The following is a 25000-nucleotide window of genomic DNA, read 5'->3' as shown; positions in this document are numbered from 1 at the left end:
TATTCTTGTACGTGTTTCATTCATTCGACTGCAACATCTAAATGCATAAAAGATTGTGTATATATATATATATATATATATATATATATATATATATATATATATATATATATATATATATATATATACATACATATGTAAGATAATGGTTAACACACACACAAACACGCGTGTAAGTTTGTGTGTGTGTTAACCATTATCTTACAGGCCTACATAAAACAATGCAAAACGTAGGCGTTAACCGGAGTTCATTGGTGCAGAAAGCAAAACAGAACCACTGTTCTCTCAGGGACAGGATCCTTGGTGGGTGATCATTAAATATAATATAAAAGATATGGCTAAGGATATTATAGAGGAAGCTTGAAGTTAAAATGGCAGAAAAGAAATTCGCCGATAAGAAGAGAGAAAGTGGGGTGAGAGAAATAAAGACAGAAAAAGAGAGATAAACGAAGCCTAGGAGAAAGGGTAACAGAAAACTGAAAGTATAAATGCAATTTGGGAAGAGAAGAATGTCTTGAAGTGCGTGTGCTAACTCTTTGAATGCAGTTCAAAAGTGGCACAAAAAAAAATGACAAGAAAAAACGCCGTACATACAAACACAAACATGCAGATTCACATCAATTATATACACATATACATAAATAATCATGCACATCCATACACACACACACACACACACACACACCTATCTCTCTCTCTCTCTATATATATATATATATACACACATTATATATATATATATATATATATATATATATATATATTAGTCATAAAGGTAAGTACGATAAGGCAATTAAAGATGCAGGCTATAGACGTAGAATCAAATATATCCCGCACGAGCCTGCAATGAACAGAAATAGTAACGACTATATTAACCGCAACAATACAGTACATGGCCATACACCTAAGCGATGTAATAAAGCACACAAAACTATAGCTCACGATATTAATAGGATAGGATTTAGTAACAATATGAGTAAGTACAAAAATAACAAAAATACAACAGGTGGAATAACGAGGAGAACTGGACGAAGGACGAATGATGCTAATAAACCCACTAACCATGAAGACAGCAGTAATAAAGACCATAGTAGCAACTCGAAATACTACCAGCGTAAACCTAGTCCTAGCACCACTAATGGCGGTATAAATGCGCAGAGCCTTGATAATAGAACTAATGAAAATATACATATACATCGTATGCAATACCCTAGCAATTATAAACATGTGTTGCTTGATAAGACTACTGGTAAATTGGGAGACATGGTCTGGATCATACTCCCATTTGCGATGCAAATAAAGACCGATTTAGTTAAGCAAATATTTAACATTATAAATGAGCACTTTGATAAGAATAACAGGTATTCGAAACTTATAAATAGTAGAATAATAAGGATAGGTTATAGTCTTACGCATAACTTAGCGAGCATCATATCTTCCCTGAATAAAAAAAAATCTAGACGTTTTCTATTTAAATAAAAGCAACAATAATAACGACGGCGGTAATAGTAAGAATAAAAACAATAAACCCTACCCAATCTTAGTAAAGGGAACACTCAGAGCCATAACAGCCCTAACAATTTCAATAGAACTAGCTGTACCCCACTAGAAAGCAATTTCTCACCACAGCACAATCTATGTGACTGTAGGAATAGGGAGAATTGTGCCCTCGGAAATACTTGTAGAATTAAGGACGTAATTTACCAATGCACAGTCACAACACAGTTTAATAAAAGGAGTTACTTAGGAGCTACCCAAAATGAAATGAAACGTCGACTAGCCGTACATCAACACTCTTTCAGAAATAGAAATAGAATTAACTCGACTGAATTAAGTAAGCATATCTGGGAACTCAAAGATAGTGATATTAGCTTCACATTAGAATGGGAGATCCTCGCCTCTGCACCTTCGTACAATGTAAAAAATAGGAAATGTTATCTTTGCATCAATGAATTTTTTTTCATTCTAGCCGCACAACACCCACTATTGAATTTAAGAGAAGAGAGAAGCCTAGCTTGCCTGCACAAGGAGAGGCTTACCTTCGCTAAATATAAATAACACTAGAAACCCTTATGCCACCCCAAAATCGTACCAAGGACCCCTCACCATAGAAATAGTAGCCCTTGATATTAACTTGAAGGTCACATATATACTCCTTAATTAAAGCTAGTTTTGCTAGTAGTAATACCAGGGCCCTTGCAGGTGTTTTATAATAATACCCCTATCCTTTAACCCAAATTCTGAGTTTAGATCCCACTCCTCACCCATAACAACTACCTACGTCTTATACTTATTAAGCCATTTCTTCTTAATATAACCCACCAACCCCTTTACAAATGCCAGATATTTCAATCACGAACTTAATTGAGAACACAGAGGACATAGTTATTTAAACCCCAATGTTATGACCCCCGGTAATTAATCTTAATTTTTAATTTAAATGTTATTTTATATATTTTATTTTATTTTCTTGTACCTTTTATACCATGGATGTGCTTGTTGGCACTTGTAATCTGGACTTAATTTTCTACCAGCATATTTGTCCAGCTCTACTTAAAATAGACCCTAATAGTCCTACCCACTGTAGAATTTAATTTAATGAACTCAATGTTACTTTTCCCCACTCTAGATTGTATACGTCTGTACTTGGACACTGCAGTAGCTAACTTCCCAGGAGATATTAGTACACTTGGATTTACTATGTATGATTGAAAGTGTAATTCGTTGGTAGACCCAGTATGGCTGCACCTACGGAAGGGTTAATATAATGAATAAATTTATTGATATGAACAATCTAACTTTTAGGATAATGTAATACATATTAAATGTTATTTCGTAAACTGTGCTGGAACATGGAGATTGTTACCATGGTAGTAATTAGCATGTGATTTGATTTTAAATTTTAATCGCTTAAATGTTTGTGATTTTGTGCTTTTGCCCTTTCGTGCACCCATAGGGTGAAATTTCCTTAGGTACATGTACACATTTACTTGTTTGTCGATTATTACCATCACTTGGAATTTTAATGGCTATCTAGTGTGTAAAAATCAGCATTATTTTTAGTAGGTTATTCTATTTGTATGCACCTCCTGTACTAGTTGTACTAGTTCACTGACAGTATTTATAAATTTATTTAATTCTTATTTATGTTGAAAAGTTGCAGAAGGTCATAAGCGGCCTTCTAGCACTTATATCATAGTCTTTTCCCCCCGCACCCTTGCACCCTTTATTTACTGGTTCGTTTTCTTCTTTATATACATATCCCCTGAAACTGTTTTAACTTTTGCCCGTGGTTCAAATATAATTGACCAGTTGCAGTGATGGATAGACTATAGTCAATTCCACTTCATATAAAAAAAAGCTTCCTCTCTCTATCTGGTGGGATTGCAAAGGAGTAATTCACTTTGAATTGTTACCACCTAATGCAACAATCAATGCTCAAGTCTACTGTCAGCAATAAGAGCGTTTGAATCAAGCTTTGAAGAAAAAAAGACCCGCTTTAGTGAATCGAAAAGGAGTGATGGTTCATCAGGACAATGCGCGACCCCACACTGCAAAGATCACATCACAGAAGATCGAAGAGCTTGGTTGGGAAAGAATTCATCATTCACCTTATTCTCTCGACCTTGCTCCTTCAGACTACCATTTGTTTCGGAGGAGGTCGAAACTGACATTTCAGAGTTCTTCGCTTTGAAACCAAAAGAGTTTTACATTGATGGGATTAAAACACTTGTAAATAGATGGAAGAAAGTCATAGATAATCAGGGAAAGTACATTGGTGATTAAATTTCAATTAAATATAGCATTTAATCACTTGTTTTCTTTATTCAAAATTCGGACAGAACTTATGAGATGACCTGATATATATATATGTACGCATATATATATATATATATATATATATATATATATATATATATATATATGTGTGTGTGTGTGTGTGTGTGTGTGTGTGTGTGTGTGGCAAATGTACATATATATATGTACGTATATATATATATATATATATATACATATATATATATATATTTGCCAAGCAAACTTCAACAAATGCAAAATGGTTGGTCTAACTGTCACACAGAGTGTTATGATCAGAACTCCAGGAATGTGGAGTAGTCGAAGACGGGAGATAAAGCTTCTAGGAAAAATGCATAGAAAAATTCTAAGTGGTTGCAAGAAATCTACAATGTAAACAGTAAATTGTAATTTAGATGGAAAAACGGAAAATATAAGAGAATTATATATAAAATTATTACAAGTAGGGCTTTAGTTTTATGTAGGTTAAAAAGTGAAGGGCAAAGGAAAAAGAAATGAGAAATTTATGTATTAGTGCAAAGGGCACTAAGTGTAAATTGGGTTAAAGATGTTACACAATAAGTCATATAGGTCATAAGGAAATGGTGTGCGTAAGTAAAATATGAATAATGGGTTACAGGCGCCAGAAATTCAGTTTAGTATGGTACAAATGAAATTACTTATATTATGTGTAATGCTAATTTATTGGTTTGAAATGTTTGAATGTTTTATAGGTTCTATAGATCCACGGTGTGGAGGCGCAATGGCCCAGTGATTAGGGCAGCGGACTCGCGGTCATAGGATCGCGGTTTCGATTCCCAGACCGGGCGTTGTGAGTGTTTATTGAGCGAAAACACCTAAAGTTCCACGAGGCTCCGGCAGGGGATAGTGACGAACCCTGCTGTACACTTCCACCACAACTTTCTCTCACTCTTACTTCCTGTTTCTGTTGTGCCTGTAATTCAAAGGGCCAGTCTTGTCACACTGTGTCACGCTGAATATCCCCGAGAACTACGTTAAAAGTACACGTGTCTGTGGAGTGCTCAGCCACTTGCACGTTAATTTCACGAGCAGGCTGTTCCGTTGATCGGATCAACTGGGACCCTTGACGTCGTAAGCGACGGAGTGCCAACAACAACATACATCCACGGTGAGATGCTAACAAAGCTTTTTGTAGTTGCCTCTATAGGCGCAGGAGTGGCTGTGTGGTAAGTAGCTTGCTTACCAACCACATGGTTCCGGGTTCAGTCCCACTGCGTGGCATCTTGGGCAAGTGTCTTCTACTATAGCCTCGGGCCGACCAAAGCCTTGTGAGTGGATTTGGTAGACGGGAACTGAAAGAAGCCCGTCGTATATATGTATATATATATATATATATATATATATATATATATATATATATATATATATATATATGAGTGTGTATGTGTGTGTTTGTGTGTCTGTGTTTGTCCCCTCTAGCATTGCTTGACAACCGATGCTTGTGTGTTTATGTCCCCGTCAATTAGCGGTTCGGCAAAAGAGACCGATAGAATAAGTACTAGGCTTACAAAGAATAAGTCCCGGGGTCGATTTGCTCGACTAAAGGCGGTGCTCCAGCATGGCCGCAGTCAAATGACTGAAACAAGTAAAAGAGTAAAAGAGGATTGAGAATGGGTACTCGGCCAAAGGATTTCTATGTCTTTGGTTCTTCAAAATTGTATTCAAGATAAAACCGAATTTCTTTTGAAAACTGACGATGGTTACTTACATAAATGAGAATATAATTTTCAAAGGAAGATAAAATGTGTGCACGGGCAAATTTCTATGCACAACCTCTGCGCAAAAAAAAACCCCCCAAAAAAAACATAAGAAAAGAAATAGAGGAAAATTGGTTATGATCCATCAGCAGATAGCTCTTATTCGACCATTTGACACCTATGCTAATTTACAGTGCTACGACCGAACACCTCTCAACAAATACGTAGGGAGATACACCAGGTTGGCTTGTTTTAAGATGCACTGGATGGGGATGACATTTTGTAAGTCGTACAGTTAGTTCAATGTTTCATTCGACTGAGCCTTTTCTCCCTCTTACCCGTCACATCTTTTTCAAACACACACACACATACACACACGCATCACGTACGCACATGCAAGCATGCTCGCACACACGAAAACACGCGCGCGTGCGCTTAATTTGTTACACAAACGAGGAAGAGAGTCATTTTTAAATAATCGAGAATTTGTACATTCTTTATAGTCAGGTAGCCGAAAAACTAGATAGGTGGGTAGATAGAAAAAGATATACATAAGTAGGTAGATAGTTGGAGAGAAAGTCAGACAAACAGATAGATAGATAGATAGATAGATAGATAGATAGATAGATAGATAGATAGATAGATAGATAGATAGATACATAGATAGATAGATAGATAGATAGATAGATAGATAGATAGATAGATTAATGAGGTAGAAGAGTGGTTTAAAAGTGTAAGGTAGTGTTAGAAAAATGCCTAGCACCGGCTGCTTGTATATTTGTATGTGCATGCGTCCTCGAGATGGGTGGTAGGTGGGCTTATACCGAAAGATACGCTAGTTAAGAAAGCAAGAAAACATATTGGTTTGAGGTACACTCATTGGTGGGCGAAGTGTGTGAAGGAAGGGTGGAGACATGGGTGAGCGTGGGACAGAGAAATGGACCTGTTTTTAATGGATGAACGACCCCGAAGTCGCGTAGGGGGAAGTTCGCTGCGTACAGGATGCTGTATGTACTGTAGAGAACAAACACACACACACACACAGATGTGTATGTTATATATATGTACGTGGTATATATATATATATATATATATATATATATATATATATATATATATATATATATATATATGTGTGTGTGTGTTTGTGTATGTATAAATGCATGTATGTATGTATATATGTGTGTGTGTGTATATATATATATATATATATATATATATATATATATATATATATATATATATATATATATATCAGATGGAATGAATAAAAACAAAAAAAGACAACACAGGAGGGATAAGTTTTAACATATATATGAGTGCGTGTATGTGTGTGTGTGTGTGTGTGAGCGTGAGTGTATGTAATCTTAGCCGTGTAGATTCACACAAGCACGTACATAAATACTCTCACACATACACACACATATATATTCTTGCACGCATGCACACATACAAGGACTTTATAAGGCACACAAAACATTCGGTGCTGGTGAACCCATCTTGTTATGAATGTGTGGGAATGAAGAGATACAGAGGGGTCAAGTGTGTCAGAAATTGGTATCTTGGAGACAAATATCTTGGTGTGCCAACACGTCTATTTGTTCTAAGATTCTAAGTGAGTTTGAATGTGTGTGTGTGTGTGTATATATATATGTGTGTGTGTGTGTGTGTGTGTGTGTGTGTGTGTGTGTGTGTGTTCTCTATACTTATGTTTGTGTAATTGTAGTTTGTGACTATATGTGCGAAAATATTTTTCTTTAGTTACTTGGTTTTTGTAGTATGTGTTTTTGCAGGAACATGTGGCCCTGTCTTTTGGCAGGTTTTCTAGTGCGCTTGCGTTATTACGTATACTTGTGCTTGTATTTAGGTATCTATCTATCTGTCTGTCTGTCAAGCTTTCTATATGTGTGTGTGTGAGTGCGTGCTTGATATGTTTGTCTCTCATCAATATATCTATACAAGAGCGTTGGCAGCGTCCTCATAGTTTCGGCATGCTTATCCTTCATCTGACTATTCACCGTAAGCTAGCAAGCCAAAACTTCAAAGTCTCACTGACACCACTATTCTTATGTGCGCACTTACACGCACATGTACAAAGAAAAATAACGCACCCTCTCGCCGCTGTTAAAACGGGGGTAGCTGATGAAGTAGAATGTTCTCTATGTGGCTTGTGTGTTTTCTCGTCCTCGTTTTGTTTGCAATGTCCTGTACCCAGATATGCACCTATACATACAGGTGGATGTCGGTATGCACATACCTGTACGTATATATGCATATACTCATTTACTATTTGTTTATATATATATATATATATATATATATATATATATATATATATATAAAGTGTAGTATATTGCCACTTAAGTGTGGCTGACCCCTAGGGGTGGATGTTACTGTTGCTTTTAGCCCCAGGAGGACATCTCCTCCAGCTGGCTTATCGACACACGACTGTGTCCTGTTTGCCAAGGGAGTTATCCCTCTCACCACGGCCAGCAGCACGAACGTATCCGGATTTCAGGGTTATTTCCCTTCGTCGGCGTTCGACAGCCGATGACCTTGGTGAGAGAGAAAAACCTGGCAAATCTTATATCTTCTTTTCCAGTGGCATTCTTCACTGATATTGAAAAGGTGAAAACAAGCAATGTTAATTCTCTAAATGAAGTATTAACAGTAACTACACGATAAAGTGTAGTATATTGCCACTTAAGTGTGGCTGACCCCTAGGGGTGGATGTTACTGTTGCTTTTAGCCCCAGGAGGACATCTCCTCCAGCTGGCTTATCGACACACGACTGTGTCCTGTTTGCCAAGGGAGTTATCCCTCTCACCACGGCCAGCAGCACGAACGTATCCGGATTTCAGGGTTATTTCCCTTCGTCGGCGTTCGACAGCCGATGACCTTGGTGAGAGAGAAAAACCTGGCAAATCTTATATCTCCTGGGGCTAAAAGCAACAGTAACATCCACCCCTAGGGGTCAGCCACACTTAAGTGGCAATATACTACACTTTATCGTGCAGTTACTGTTAATACTTCATTTAGAGAATTAACATTGCTTGTTTTCACCTTTTCAATATCAGTGAAGAATGCCACTGGAAAAGAAGATATAAGATTTGCCAGGTTTTTCTCTCTCACCAAGGTCATCGGCTGTCGAACGCCGACGAAGGGAAATAACCCTGAAATCCGGATACGTTCGTGCTGCTGGCCGTGGTGAGAGGGATAACTCCCTTGGCAAACAGGACACAGTCGTGTGTCGATAAGCCAGCTGGAGGAGATGTCCTCCTGGGGCTAAAAGCAACAGTAACATCCACCCCTAGGGGTCAGCCACACTTAAGTGGCAATATACTACACTTTATCGTGCAGTTACTGTTAATACTTCATTTAGAGAATTAACATTGCTTGTTTTCACCTTTTCAATATCAGTGAAGAATGCCACTGGAAAAGAAGATATAAGATTTGCCAGGTTTTTCTCTCTCTCCAAGGTCATCGGCTGTCGAACGCCGACGAAGGGAAATAACCCTGAAATCCGGATACGTTCGTGCTGCTGGCCGTGGTGAGAGGGATAACTCCCTTGGCAAACAGGACACAGTCGTGTGTCGATAAGCCAGCTGGAGGAGATGTCCTCCTGGGGCTAAAAGCAACAGTAACATCCACCCCTAGGGGTCTGCCACACTTAAGTGGCAATATACTACACTTTATCGTGCAGTTACTGTTAATACTTCATTTAGAGAATTAACATATATATATATATATATACATATATATATATATATCACTTTGTGAAGTTATCTCTAAGATTTTCTACAAAAATTAGAGCCAGCACTGAAAGTTTCGACATCTCGTATACGAATATTTTTATGTAAACAATGCGATCGACGTTGGAAAAATAGTTAATGGGTGTATATGCATATTTCAGGAGTTATTGTTCCATCTTCGACACTGCATCCAACCCATTAACCATTCTTGAACCCATTGCTCAAGTAGCCACTATATTTAGCGGTGTAACACGATTGGATATACCCATTATACATATTTAACGCATTCCTGGCAACTGCTGGAATACAGACGTATTAACTTCTTGTAGGTACACCGTATTTCATTATGCAACCAGTATATTAATACTGCGAAGTATATTAAAGATTTAGAAGTCAAAATTGTGTCTTACTTGAGCTAACACAGGTAGGACACGGTATTGACTTAAAAGCTCTTTGTATACTTAGTAGCATATTATGGTTTCATAAAGAATTGCGGTGTCGCTACAAGCAATTGAGATTATATATATATATATTCCTTTATTCTTTAATTCGTTTCAGTCATTTGACTGCGGTCATGCTGGGACACTACCTAGAAGTGTTTTTGTCGAGCAATTCGACCCCAGGACTTATTTTTAAAGTCCTAGTACTTATTCTTATTCTATCGGTCTCTTTACCGAACCGCTAAGTTAAGGGAAAGTAAGCACACCAACACCGGTTGTCAAGCGATGATGGAGGGGCAAACACAAAGACACAGATACAAACACACACACATGCATATACATATATACACGACGAGCTTCCTTCAGTTTCCATCTACCAGATCCACTCAAAAGGCTTTGGTCAGCTCAAAGCTATAGTAGAAGACACTTGCCTAGGGTGCTACGCAGTGGGATTGAACTCGGAACCATGTGGTTGGAAGGCAAGCTTCTATTCTTTTACACATTTCAGCCCGAAGGCTGTGGCTATGCTGGAGCACCGCTAGTGTAATTACTTTTCAATAGCCAATCTTATGCTATTGGCTTTTGTTAAAGAAGTGAGTTCGACACTGCTACCCTCTTTTGAGTTTCTTGCCGTGATACAGGTTCATTTGCGACCTTGGAAAGTAGGAGGTCAAGTTGTTTCTTGAAACCAAGCACCCCATGAAGATCGCTCTGATAATTTGGCAAGGCATTTAATAGCTGTGGGCCCTTGAATCCCAAGCTATTGCAGTACATGGTTCTCACTCTAAACGGGATAGCTGGGAACTTTGGAACAGTGCAGTGATGTCCAGTTCGGGGGTTGATATAGCTATCAATACCAAAGTTTGGTGTCAGCCCCTCCAGGATCTTCCATTTATATATCATTGCATACCTCTCCCGTCTTCGCTCCAGACAATAGAGTCATTGCTCTTTCAGTTTCTTCCAGTAGCTCATCTGTTCTATTGATGCAATTTTCCTGGTTTAACACCGCCTCAAGTTCTGCTATTAATTTGACACTGTAGGATGACCATAGCTGAGGGCAATAGTCCAAATGGCTGAGTACAAGTGGCCTCCATAGAACCAGCATAATTTCAGTTTGGTGGAAGAAGTAATACGAAAACGTATTTTGTACAGGATAGATTCTTTTGTAGGGGTAAAGGAGAAAAGAACAAACGTGCTTGTGTAGAATAAAATTGTTCGAATAGAAACAGAAAAAAGAGAAAGAGGGTGTGAACAGAACGTTAATATATGGTTGCAGGTAAGGCGGCGAGCCAGCAGAATCGTTAGCACACCGGGTAAAAATGCTTAAAGGCGTTTCGTCCGTCCTTACGTTCTGAGTCTAAATTCCGCTGAGGTCGACTTTGCCTTTAATCCTTTCGAGGCTAATAAAATAAGTACCAGCTGAGCCCTGGGGTCGAAGTAATCGACTTTACTTCAAAACTGCTGGCCTTGTGTCAAAATTTGAAACCAATATTAAGTGGTTGTTGCATGTTGGTGCATCAAGATTTTCCAATCAATAAAACGGTTTTCGTAATGGATTCTAAGGTATTTTTTGTAAGTAATAGTAGTAGTAGTAGTAGTAGTAGTAGTAGTACATACACCCCAGTGTATGTGTCCAATACTATGATAATAGCCAATGATATGCCTTATAGAATACCAACAGTAGTGTCTGAACTGAAATAGATTTCTTGAAGGAGACCGACATCTTTAGAAGGAAAAATGTTGCACTTGTTATTTGCTTCATAATACATTGTTTATTATTCTCGTTCACATTTTTCTTTATTTCTGTTTTGTGGTCCGTTCATGTTTGGCTTCTTCAACGTCTTCTTTATTTTCTTTTCTATCTTCCTAACTTCTTCTCTCTATCGTTTCCTACCAATTTCTTCTTTTTCTTCTTCTTCTTATTATTATTATTTATATTATTATCATTATTCGTCAATATATTCACTTCAGTATCCACCTATTTTATGTCCTCTATTTCCTTCTTCTTCACCTTTATCCTCCTCGCCCTCTTCTTTCTCCAACATTCTCTTCTGCACTCTCACTCTCTCTCTCTCCATACTTCACTAAGTCCCATCTAGTGTCGATGCCACCACACCAATATTTGATGGGAGACATTTTGTCGCGTACAAATAATGGCATATAATTATTTCAGATGTGGAAGTCGGCGACGAGATGAGGTGGTGGGGTAACCAATTGCCATTTATTCCTTATTTATTTTCATTCATATAATGCTTGTATATTTATTTATCTTATTCTAAGATCTTTTTAAAAAAATTATAATTCGGTATATCTCCGTTTTTCTGTATTTGCTTTTAATGGGGGGCGAGTAGGTATAAATTTGTTTTAAAGTAAACAAAAGCGAAACTTATAATTATTATTGTTATTATTACTTTTATCGTTGTATATCATTTGATATCCAGCAACGATTTAAAAGATTTAAGACGAAGCAGACGTCTGCGTTTGGTGAGGTGGCCAAAGAAAGACAAGAAAAACCAGAGAGAAAATAAGACACAAACATTTAATGTATGTATGTATGTATGTAGGCATGACTGTGCGGTAAGAAGCTTGTTTCCCAACCACATGGTTCCGGGTCCAGTCCGACTGCGTGGCACCTTGGGCAAGATTTAAAAAATATATATACACACACAGATATGTGAATAAATATCATTATGTTTTTCGAACGAAAATATTTCTTTTGCGAAAAGCAATAAACAGAGAACTCAATGAAAATAATAATAAAAGCTATATATTGATAAAATATATTTCATATATTCTCCGAACATTATTGCAGACGCCCAGTCAGACGCCCGTAAAAACATATCGATAGGTGATATCTTATCAGTGAACCAACATTCGAAGACATTTGAGAGGATTTTACTGTTTCTCCACAATATATATACTGTAGTGAAGAAACTACTAGTGTACAGAAACAACTGAAGACACAATTCAAATACAATCGAAAGTCTTTACAAGGCTGTCGAATCATCAAAATCAACATTAAAAATAGAATTTCAAATAAACTCTAGAAATAGTATCTGACCTATTACAGTAATTATATGGATATTTCGCAGTTATAGTAAAGATATTTCTTTTGGGAGAAGCGATCTGCAAAGAGCTCAATAAAAAAAGAACTCGGATTTAGAACAATAACATAATGCTGTGAGTACAGCTAAATAGAGGAGACACTTCACTCTAAATCTGATATTTCTACGGTTACTGAGCTCTCTAGTAACTGCTTTACCTAAGACAACTTTTCCCATATAAATACGAAGTCTGTGTCGCTATAGTTACTTTAACATCACATGGTTGTTAATTTAAATTACTAAAGTTTTCCACAAAACTGTCTGGTAAAGCTACATATTTACTTCATTATGTAAATCAATTTAAATTTTCTAGTGTCTCTCGAGTAGATTATATACATACTGTATATGTGTGTGTGAGTGTGTGTAGTGTAGTGTGTCTTGCGTACAAATAGAACAGATGTGCAACTGCTACTGATAAATTTAGTGCTTCACGTGGCCCATCATCGTCCAGTCTGCGTCTGTTATAGTGGTTAATTTACTACTATATCTAGTAGTATTTACTAGTTAGTGTATACAGACCTAATATAGGAGAAACTACGGTAAGCACAAGTTTATATCATTTATTCCTAGGTATGTTTCACCATTGTGATAGTTTGGAACTCCGCAGTGGATGCTTCAAGTGCAATTAGGTGCTTAACTACATCGGAGAATCGAGGATCCAGTTATCACATTATATTACAGAGCTACTTAATGTAATGTCTTGGAACATCGAATGCAAAGTCTCAAACACTCACAAAGATGAAAGGTACATAGAAACAAATTATATAAGCTTGTGGTTACCGTTATTTCTCTCTCTCTCTCTCTCTTCTTCTCTCCATCTCTCCCTCTGTCTGTCTGTCTGTCTCTCTCTTTCTTTCTCTCTCTCACACGTTACACCACAAGAAGCGGCAAAAAGCATCGTATGTGAATCTTACTGTTTATATATACTGTGGTGTAGAAAGAAACTTGCGATATACCAAATCAGTCGGAACACAAAACTACAATACAATATGTATATATTATTTGTGGCCTAATGTTCTATATGCTGTCCAACATCCTCGTCTCAAACAAGACGCAGTGGACCAGCATTATTAAACAGGTCGCAGTTGGTGCCTCAAAAATTTCGACACCACATAATGAATATTTAAGTTGTGCATGTCTTTTATCTGCCCTCCACGCCATAATTATTTTAGCTTCAACACACGGTTTCAAATCCAATCACTTGCTTGGCAAGTACACCTCCGAAATAATATATAACTGGATATCCTGTTATTTTATATTACAACTACTAGTAATGGCGGCGAGCTGGCAGAATGATTAGCACGCCGGACAAAATGATCAGCGTCATTTCGTCCGTCTAAATGTGCTGAGTCGAAATTCTACCGAGGTCGACTTTGTCTTTCATCCTTTTGGGGTTGACAAAATAAGTACCAGCTGAACACTGGGGGGGGGGGGGGTTCGATGTAATCGACTTACCCTCTGCTCCGTACTGACCTTGTGCCAAAATTTGAAACCAATGTTACAACTACTAGTATCCCACATCATGCCTATTTAAATAATGTGAAGTAAAGGCCATGATTCCACTTTCGTTTCTTGATTCTTAAAAGAGGACCTAATATACGAAGTCGCGTTATCTAATTATAAAAAAATATATATATTATTCTCAAATCGATGTTGGATTCCTCTGTTTGATTACGACATAATATGTTGATGTTGGATTTCTGTTTGCAAAAAACAGATAAAATTGATTTCAAAGTTTGGCATAAGGACAGTAATTTCAGGAGGAGGGTGTAATTCAATTATATCGACATCAGTGTTCAATTGGTACTTATTTTATCGACCTTGAAAGGATGAAAGCGGAAGTCGACCTCGGCGGTATTTGAACTCAGAATGTAAAGACGAACGAAATGCCGCTAAGCATTTCACCCTGCGTGCTAACGATTCTGCCAGCTCGCTGCCTTAAAGGCAGAGAATATTAACATACTGATAGTGTGTTAATTTACTTTTGTCTTAGGTGTATTCTTATGCCTTGTATAAGATCCATTTAAAATTTTAACCGCTGACGTTGTAAACCAATCACTGGCTATAAATATATATTTATTGTTAAGCGCAAACCCAAACGTTGACTACAGGAGTTTTGCAATATTGGTGATTGTTCTTTGATTCTTTTGTTTGTTTTACTCATCAAAGCTAATGTTGTGCTAGTGGACTGTCTTTAGTTGGTTTGCTAGATTTAGAGATAACTGATGAATAGATAGTCTGACATAGTGACAGAAATATAATGTAAGCGAGATAGAGAGAAGTATAGACAGAGGGATTGTATGCAAAGATAAATAAATAATTAGATATATCAATCTATATACACAGGCAGCGATTCTACTTATAATAACTAAATGAATGCACAATTTATTTTTTTAATCATTTAATTGAACAAAATGACGGCTTTATTGCAATCAAATACATTTTGATTTGCAACTGCTTTCTACCTCTGATCAATTTTGATTGAGCATTCTAATCTTTGAGCATTTTAACCTTGATTATTATATCTTTTTTTCTTTCAGAGCATCTGATAGTATGATTCTCCAACAGTGCCCCACGATGCAATGGTGAATCATAAGGGATATCTAAGAACGCTGCAAGTTTAAAAAATATAATATAAAGCTTTAGAAAAAAATCTATATTAATGCGTTGAAGTTTGAAAAAATGTGTTATTCATAATTTTACTGCAATGATTGTTGTTGATGAAACAAAGTAAGCTAAAATTTTCAGAAATAATTTCCTAAAATAAAGCGGCGAGTTGACAGAATTAGAAGCGCGCCGGGCAAAATGCTTAGCATTTCATCCATCTTTACGTTCTGTAGTTCAAATTCCACCGAGGTTGACTTTACCTGTCATATTTCGGAGTCGATAAAATAATTACTAGTTGAACACTGGGATCCATCTGTTCAACTTACCCCCTCCCCTGAAATTACTGGCCTTGTGCCAAAATTTGAAACTAACATTTTTTCCTAAAATATATCATAAAATTTGTTTTCTCCAGGACGCTAAGTTTCGCTTGATACTTTATTCAACCAGTCTAAATAGTAGTCTTTCAGTAACATTCACACCAAACTGTCACAGAATCGTTTCAGTCAAAACAAATCTTATAAATTTGACTCTACAATGTGTATTGAATCTCGTCGCAGTACAAGTTCTGTTGTTATTTTCGAGCTTGCTTTATAATCCTTTCTACCGTAGGCATAATGCTAAAATTTGGGTGAAGAGGATGGTCGATTACATCGACCCCAATGCTTGAATGCTACTTATTTTATCGACCTCAAAAGCATTTTGTTCGACGCTCTAAATGTTCTGCCAGCTCGCCGACTTAGCTAATAATCCTTTCTATTACAGGCACAAGGCTTGAAATTTGGGGTGGACGGACTAATTAATTTTATCAACCTCAGTGCACAACTTTATCGACTCCGGAATGATAAAAGGCAAAGTCGACCTCGGAAGACTACCGTATAGTTTAAATACTTACATCACAAGCACCATCTACTCAACTGATGAAATGAGCAGCTGTCAGACTTAAAAGTTCCAATCAAACCGAATTTTATAAATTTGACTCCAACAGTCTATATTGAATTTTCTGGTCAGTCCAAATTCCTTTGTTGTTTTCAAGCTTACTTTATAATGAAAATGTTAACATTTACTTTAAACCATACTTTCTTTTAGTGTTCCACGCAAGTGCTCCAGCAACATTTTAAAATTTTCATCTCACTGTATTTATACACATCACTGCTTAGCGCTCCTACCCCATAAAAAGATTGGTTACTTCTGGCCTAGAACCCACATCAACTAAGGAGTCTTTCCTTGTTAAGAAAGTTAGGGTTTAATTTGAGGAAGATTTGATTATTATTTGTAACATAAAAGCAACCACATGGAAGCCGCTACAATGATTTGATGCTGGTGGTTTTGGTGATAATATTACGGGTGGGTAGGTATTATTTAGGTCAAAGTTCACTATCTTGCCAGTCCCAAATGGCAACTCTCTCTTTCATCCTTACTTCCTCTTTTCCTTCCTTATCTCACCTTTTCGCATTTTCTACACTAACTAGCTTTTTCGGTAAACCAGCCCAAGTAATGATCTCTTTCTTGTCGGTGGCTTATGATAATTTTCTAGCTTCTAAGCAAATCTTTAAAAGACAGAGAAAGAGAGAAAAGGAGAGAGAGAGTGGGGAGAAATAGAAAGGGAATGAGCGAGAGAGGATGGGGGAAGGACAGAAGTGGATCGACAGGCGCCAAAGTCGCGCCGTCGTAAACTTCATCTATGGTGATTATGGTCGTAGTTATTGCTGCAGTTGTTTTTGTTGCTATTGTTGTTTTTATGCTGCTGCTTATTGTTTCTACTATCATCACCATTATTATTATTATTATTATTATTATTTATTGCTGCTGTTGTTTTTCTTCTACTTTCGCTGTTTATTTTTGTTTGTTTGTTCTGTTGTTACTTTGTTAGATCTATATTATCTTTCTTATTTGTCAATCTCAAAACTCAAAGACCCTCCACTATCTCCCCCATCCCTCCTACCACTCAACAGTTTCTTCACAAGACCACCATCACAACCACTGTCCTTAAACACTTTTCTTGACGTTTGCTTATCTTACAACCTTCTTCCTTCCACTCTATCTCCACATCTACCCCGCCCCATACAAACACCACTACCACTACTATAACCACCACTAAAAGCAGCAGCAGCACCACCACCACCACCGCTACCACCACCATTCACCTCCGTCTTCATCCACCGAGTCATTCATTTTGTCAATTTTATATTCTCTTCACAGCAACATCCCGTACCCTCTGTTTCAACTAGTTTGGCCTTTACGTGGACATTTCACTTGCTAGACAAAGCAGCAAAAATCAACCAACAAATTAAGTGAGGAAAAATATCATTATATAATCTAATGCAGTATATTCCTAAAAGGGCCCCTATTCCAAACTGCAACCACATTTCTTACATAGAGGATTCTGGTATCCGGATCTTTGTGATTTGACGGGCAACACTTGTTTTCTTAACGAAACACTTTCAAACTTGGGACACTGGTAGAATGTGTCATACAAAACAACTTTTTCTCTTAGCCTTCTTAACAAAAAATTGTACATCGCAAGTTATTTCATGTTAAAGTTGTCGTATTTCTGTAATTTCAACCAATCACTGACGTCTATTCAGCTGAATACAGTCAGTGCTGGCCGGTCATAAAAATGTTATTCCCTGTGACATATTTCATCCGGTTTAATCGTAATTTATACGCATATATTGTTTATATAATAAATTACGCTGTGCGTATCTGTGCGTGTATATTTTTGCCATAACCTCACTCATAACCCTAACCCTAACCCTAACTCTAAAACCCTAACCCTAAACTAGAGTTTGATTTGAAGAAGATTTGGCTGCTATTTCTAGGAAATGAAGCACTTGGTGGAGGTGCATTAATAATTCAAGTATTTTGATGGCTTTTTCCCCTTTGTTTACGAACAGTCTAGTTAATCGGAAATGTCAGAACTAACGGGGATTAATACCATATACACCGTCACAGCACAAACAATATTCAACTGAATAGACGTCAGTGATTAGTTGAAATTATCGAAATAAGACAATTTTTAACGTGAAATAACTTCGATACAAAAGTTTTTATCTGTTCTATACCACAAAATATACAAGTATACGAAGTTTGAAAGTATTTCGGTACCAAAAACACTACATAAAAAAATGTTGCCCGTCAAATCATAAGGGTCCTGGTATCCTATAAGACCGAATTCATTGTCAAAGAACGCAAGACTTCGTTATTTTCACTTCTTGAAATTTATTAAAACACCGATCAAAGTTCGTTCTTGACAGGTTTTATAGGTTGTTGATTTGCATATATGACCTTGAATGTGTGTGTATATACTTATAATTATGCTCACGCACGCGCGCACACACACACACACACACACACACACACACACACACACACACACACACACACATTTAGATTACTATAATTGACAAAACGTGTGCCTATTTTGCTGACTTATGGATACTTAGCCGACTGCGCGTGCACACACACACACCTCGTTAGTTGAAAAATTTATATCACTCAGCTTATTTTCCTTTAAATTATGCTCATTGTTCTTGACCATAAATGTTTTCTACTCTTTCTACATATATCTAAGTATCAATGTAAGCCAAAAGCTGTTCAAATGTCAGCTACTGAAGCAAAAACGTGTTTACACCTGTCCTCATTTGTTATACAATTAGATTCTCATTTCATGGAATCTATTCATCTCAATCACAGGTTTCTAAAATCAATTCATTTTAACTAAACAGTTTGAAACTTCGAATACTGGTAGAATTTCGCACGTAGAACACGGTAAACTCTGAACGTTTTTGACCAAATTTCGTATTTTAGAAGTTATTTCGTGTTAAAGTTGTCGTGTTTGTGTAATTTCAACTAATCAACGACGTGTATTCGGTTGAAGAAAGCTACTACTGTTTCCGGGTCATCTCTACTAAGTGTCACCACGAGTCCGCAGCTAGCTTTTTTTTTTGTTGACGTATTTATTTATTTATTTATGTGTTTCAGCCAAGTGGCTGCGGTCATGCTGGTGCACCACCGTATATGTAGTTTCAAAATGCCTTATTTTACAACTAGGAGATGTATTGTTATTGTCATGATTTTATCTTAGTATAAGCAACAACAAACACATTTCGTCAATATAAAAGTCTTTATTAGATAAAAAAAAAATAATATTATCAAAACATGAAAGTAAAACAAAACAAATAGCGGCTTATACACAGGAAAATAAAGTAATTGTAGTGGCAGTGACAAGTTCACTCGCTGGTTGTTAGTTGATAGTGTAGAAGAGAGGGAAAGAGTACGGAATGCACGGTGCTGACTAGAAAGGAAGAAAGGATAAAAGGTGACATCGTCTTCGCACAGCATACGAATAGAACAGAGTGGTGACATTCAGAAGAGATGACCCGGAAGTTGTTCCTCTTCGATTACTATCGCAAACAGCAGTAGCTTTCTTCTACCGAATATACGTCGTTGATTGGTTGAAATTACCCAAATACGACAACCTTAACACGAAATAACTTCTAAAATACGAAATTTGGTCAAAAACGTTCGGAGTAAACCGTGTTCTACGTGTGAAATTCTATCAGTATTCGAAGATTCAAACTGTTTAGTTAGAAAAAATTAATTGAGATGGAACAGATCCCTTTTCATTAATGGCAAGTCAGTTTCGGAGAATCCTAAAAGTTCCTGAGATAATCTCCTATCCTAATTTTCATTGGTTGCAATTACCACATGGAATGTGTTTACTTTTGTTTTGTAGTTAAATCGGTTTCAGTAAGTCAAGAATTATCTCGTACGGCATTTGATATTCGTCTTGGTATGTATGTATGTATGTATGTATGTATGTATGCATGCATGCATGTATGTGTGTATGCGCGTGTGTGTATGTATGTATGTATGTAGGTATGCATGTATGTATGTAGGTATGCATCTATATGGGAAATTACAATAAATACATATTTATGTTATTAGTTCTTACCTAAGTGTCACAATTACGATTGCCTAGAACCATGCATTGGATACTCCAAGAGCGTTTGGATGTTTAACCAAAACTGATCATCATCAGAGAACTCTTTATTGCGTTAAGTTACAGAGAACTAATAGAGACCTACATATGTTTCAGAAAATGAAATATGAATTCGAACGTAGAAAAACTGTAAAAACAGCTTAGCTGTGAAAGCAGTCTAACTGTGAAAACAGCTTAGCTGTGAAAAAAATGCCCTTACAGTCCAGCTATCATTTAACCTTATAATAGAAGCTATTATTTAACCTTGTAACAGAAAGCATTTGTTGCCATGGGGCGCTTAGCTTAATTGTAAGGAGTGCTCAGCCGGAATTTGAGAGCTACAGTACTTGGTTCTTTGTGGCGGCCAGTTTTTTCCCCGTCTTCTAAGCGTATTTATCTAATCTTCTAAGCAGTTTTCACAGCTACTCTGCGTTCGAGATTTACTTCATTTTCTTTAAAATACCAGTTCACGACGCTTCTAATATATATATATATATATATATATATATATATATATATATATATATATATATATATATATATATTTATAATTACATACAAACATATACAGATACCTACACACATATTATATACACGTTTGCGTAAATTTTGACAACATGCATACACACTCAATGCATACCACTCAAGTGTCTTGAGATGCATGAAGTAACATAGATATAGAGAAAATTAGTGAAATGCTAATGCTGACAAAAAGATTGTAAAAGTGTGATAATTAGATGAGTGAAAAAGTAAGATGGGCACAGCATATGTGTGAAAGAGTAAGCTAGAGGTTAAGTGAACGAGCGTAGACATGCCCAAACAAGACATTATACTAAAACAAGTCTTTCTATACAGCAAAATTGACAATACACTTTACGATATAAATATCCTGAGATACACGGAAATAACAGGGATAGAAATAGAGAGCGAGAGAGAGAGGAAAAGAGAGAAAGAGAGAGAAAGAGAAAGATAGGGAAAGAGAGAGATAGGGAAAGAGAGAGAGAGAGGGGGAGATTAGATACTAAGATGAAAACAAACAACGAGTGTGATATATTGATAGGACTTAGAAGAGCGAGATAAACAGAGTGTGTGGTCAATAGAAGACAAAGACAAGTAGAAGATAATAGATAGACAGACAGACAAACAGACAGACAGATAGTAAAGTGACTTCGCTTTGCCTAATATGGTATTGTAAAAATGTACTTCGCTGTGTTTCCACATTCGGACAGACTGCATAGCATCTTCAATAAAGGCTTTCTATGTACATTTCATACAAAACACACATATAAAAATAATGTAATTTTTTAACGGAATTCAATAGTCCAGTACAATACGTTTCGTGTGGATATAATTGTATGAAACCTATGGTATCTTGACAGAAATTATTGATTATTTACACAATTTTAGGGTTGATAAAACTTTCTTCCAGTTTGTCATATATATATACATACATGCATCAATATATATATCTATGGGGGTGTATTCACACACACACATACATTATTCAAACGTAGACAACATATAAAAAAACTTATGGCCTAAGCTGGAAACCTTTCATCATCAGTCCGCTGTATCACAGTTGACCTTGCGTTTCGTTTGAACAAGAACAACCGTAAAATTTTCCAGCCATCGCAGAATCCTCTCAGTATTTCTAAACCCTTCTTTTGTCATTTACTTTTTCGGATTGATGTATTACACTATTCACCCTCTTACTTCCAACTAAAAATATACACTACACAATCTCTGAATAAAAGCCAATGTCAGTAATAAAATATTATCTTAAAGGTAGCAGGTTAGCACTAGTCCATATGTATATATGAAAATGTATAGCCCGGATATTTGTATGTGTGTGTGTGTGTGTGTGTGCGTGTGCGTGCGTATTTATGTGTTGTATTCATGGGTGTGAACGTGTGCGTACATTTGTACACACTCATACTCTGAATGAAAAATAGAACCTTTTGAGTTTTTTTAAAAACAAGATAACACTGAATGCGAAGAGTCACACGTCAAGCATGGCTGTAAGTACTTGATCACGTAATGGACTATTGTGATTTCGACTCTCCATAGAATGTTCTCAGGCCCAGTGAGTAAGTGAGTCACGTGGTCTTATTCCGATGTATACACTTCATAATTATTTCTGTTCGCACAATTGTCTCAGTACATTGCCTTAAATTTTATGTCTCTTTACTGAATTCAAATCATGATAGGACCATCTTAGTGATAGTTTTTGGCCTTCCACTAATGTAATACGTTAATATCAATATAAACAAAATGTGAAGCTATAACATAGAAGTTGTTAGAATATATAACACCAGATCGTATTATTAATTAATATAGCTTGACCTTTCCCAAGTGAACCACAACTGAATACATTAGCTATCATTCATACTGAGCTGGGAAGAGATACTTTTACTATTTCCAACTCTTTGTTCTGCACTCTTCATGAACGTAATCCGAACGAAAACAAGCAAGGAGTATTGTGAAATGGGAAAACAATACAGCAAAAAAAAACCCCAAAAAAAACAACAACAACAAACAAAAAAAAACGAGAATCACAACTCACCTCTGCCAATGGGAAAGGGCAATTTCCTGCGCAGTAATGCGCATTTAACCATTGAGGACTTATTATCCAATCTCTCCATCCAATATCATCCAGATTAACGTGCAATTTGTGTTTTTTACACAAATTATCTTCCTTGTGGAAATTCTTTCTGTCTGTGTTTTTCCAATTCTTCGGAAAGCGAAGTCGGCGTCGTTGGGCTTTTTCTCGTCGAATCCTTTTTCTTTTGCGCCTTTTCTTTTTATGCTGTGAATCCTTTGGGTAAGGAATGAGACGAGACATCTTCTTCTGCTTTGGTCGTTGGCGTGTCTGTAATACCCCGGGATTAATATTAAGCATGTTATATTTCGTAACTGTTCTGTAGTCGACAGGTTCTTGGGGTATTTCATTAGTCAATACTGACCGTTTCGATCGGTTTGTCTGACTGGAGTCCACCGAAATGCTAGAATCATCCGAAAACGCTAATGATGCTGCTTCTATCTCCTCTGTTTCACTGTAAGTTGTGTTTTCTAACTCGGGTTCCATCGTTGTATTATCCATAATTTCGGACGACGGTGAAGCTGTGACTAATTCTTGGTTTGGTATAAAATCTTGTTCATATTTCCGGCGTTGAAACTCTTTCTTGTCTTTAATCTTTTTCACTGGTACACTTGTTTTGTGTCGCGTTTCTGAAGTTTCGTTTAGTTTCTCTATATCAACCGAGTGAAAGGGATCGATTTCGTCAAGTACTATTCTCATTTTAGGACCAATTCCGTGTGCGATATGATGTACAAGTCGAGTGCTGTTTTTGTTTCTATCCAAGGGCGGTAAAAAGTCATCCGAACCAGACGTAGACGGAACTAACTTGGTTGCCAATGAAGTACGGTTTGCAGGCCTTCTATCTCGGTTCTGACCCGGTAAGAATAATTTAAGGCGCTCGGCCAATTTGTCAAGCTGGTCAAGTTTGACCACTTCAGTTTCGTTAGAATAAACAATAAGAAAGGGCCTAGAGTGATGAATAGAAAATTTCTTGAGTGCAACTGTACGTGTTTTACCCCCTGACTTTTTCGTTTGAAAGTTTATTGCAAATAGATGAGGATATTTGCGGGAGGTTGCGAGGCAACTAAGAACGGAATTGGTAACATCTCGCCATTGCCATCCATGGCTGGCACGATGCAGAGTCACACGTCCTGTCTTGCTAATGTAGTTCGGACCAATTTCATGTAATAGAATTTGTAATTTTGATCCGTTGGGCATCCAAGGGCGAGATTTTCTCTTGTACAAATGAACTTCGGCTCGGAGAACTTTTTCTGATTTTTTAATAGCTGATAGGTTGAAGAAGAACATGGCATCTCCATTGACTTCACCTAGAAATAGAAAAGAATTATGTATATAAAATACAGACAGGCAAACAGGTGATTTTAACGTCACTTTTATTGGCATTTTCAATTTTAAAAATTGCCGTTCGATAATGAGTCATGCTATTTCAACGAGTTATGTGTATAAATGCGTATGACTGAAATGTGCCACTCATGGCACCCATGTAAAGGACAGTAAAAAAAATATAAAATGTCATTGTTATGGTCATATTACAAAATAATAGGTTAAATAACAATTGTCGATCCTTTGGTAAATACACCACAGCGCTGACTATTCGGATGGCTATGATGGTCTATGTTACTAAAGTAAAGAGATATGAGACATTTACTAATGACTTTTACCAATACAGATTTAACGAATTAAACTAATTAAAACTGAGTGTGATATTATTTCACTAATAACATATTACAACCATTGTAGAAATGCACATAAGATAAGGAAACGTGATTAGACTACGTTTTGGATATCAAGAATCTCACGGTTTCTGGTTCAGATATTGTTATTCTAGTTTGACGGATTTCTTTTGTACAGATGATTGACTAATAAAAACGGGAAATTGGCAGTCAAATTATGATGATGATGATGATGATGATGATGATAACAACAACAACAACAATAATAATAATAATGATAATAATAATAACAACAACAACAGCAGCACCC

General features: G+C 36.7%; 1 protein-coding gene across 2 annotated transcripts in view; it reads right to left on the bottom strand.

Annotated features, from left to right (window-relative positions):
• LOC106870191 (uncharacterized) overlaps positions 1 to 25000 on the bottom strand; it is a 154602-nt gene that overhangs the window by 39490 nt on the left and 90112 nt on the right. For both annotated transcript variants that reach the window (XM_089350698.1, XM_089350697.1), the window contains exon 2: positions 22982 to 24324. In XM_089350698.1, coding sequence (XP_089206824.1) covers positions 22982 to 24324 — 1343 coding nt within the window. The remainder of the gene's footprint in view (positions 1 to 22981; positions 24325 to 25000) is intronic.

Source organism: Octopus bimaculoides, chromosome 4, assembly GCF_046866305.1.
Source record: "Octopus bimaculoides isolate indiv1 chromosome 4, ASM4686630v1, whole genome shotgun sequence".
NCBI classification, from domain to species: Eukaryota; Metazoa; Mollusca; class Cephalopoda; order Octopoda; family Octopodidae; genus Octopus; species Octopus bimaculoides.
Note: the sequence above shows the minus strand (reverse complement) of the source record. Positions and strands in the feature narration are given on the sequence as shown.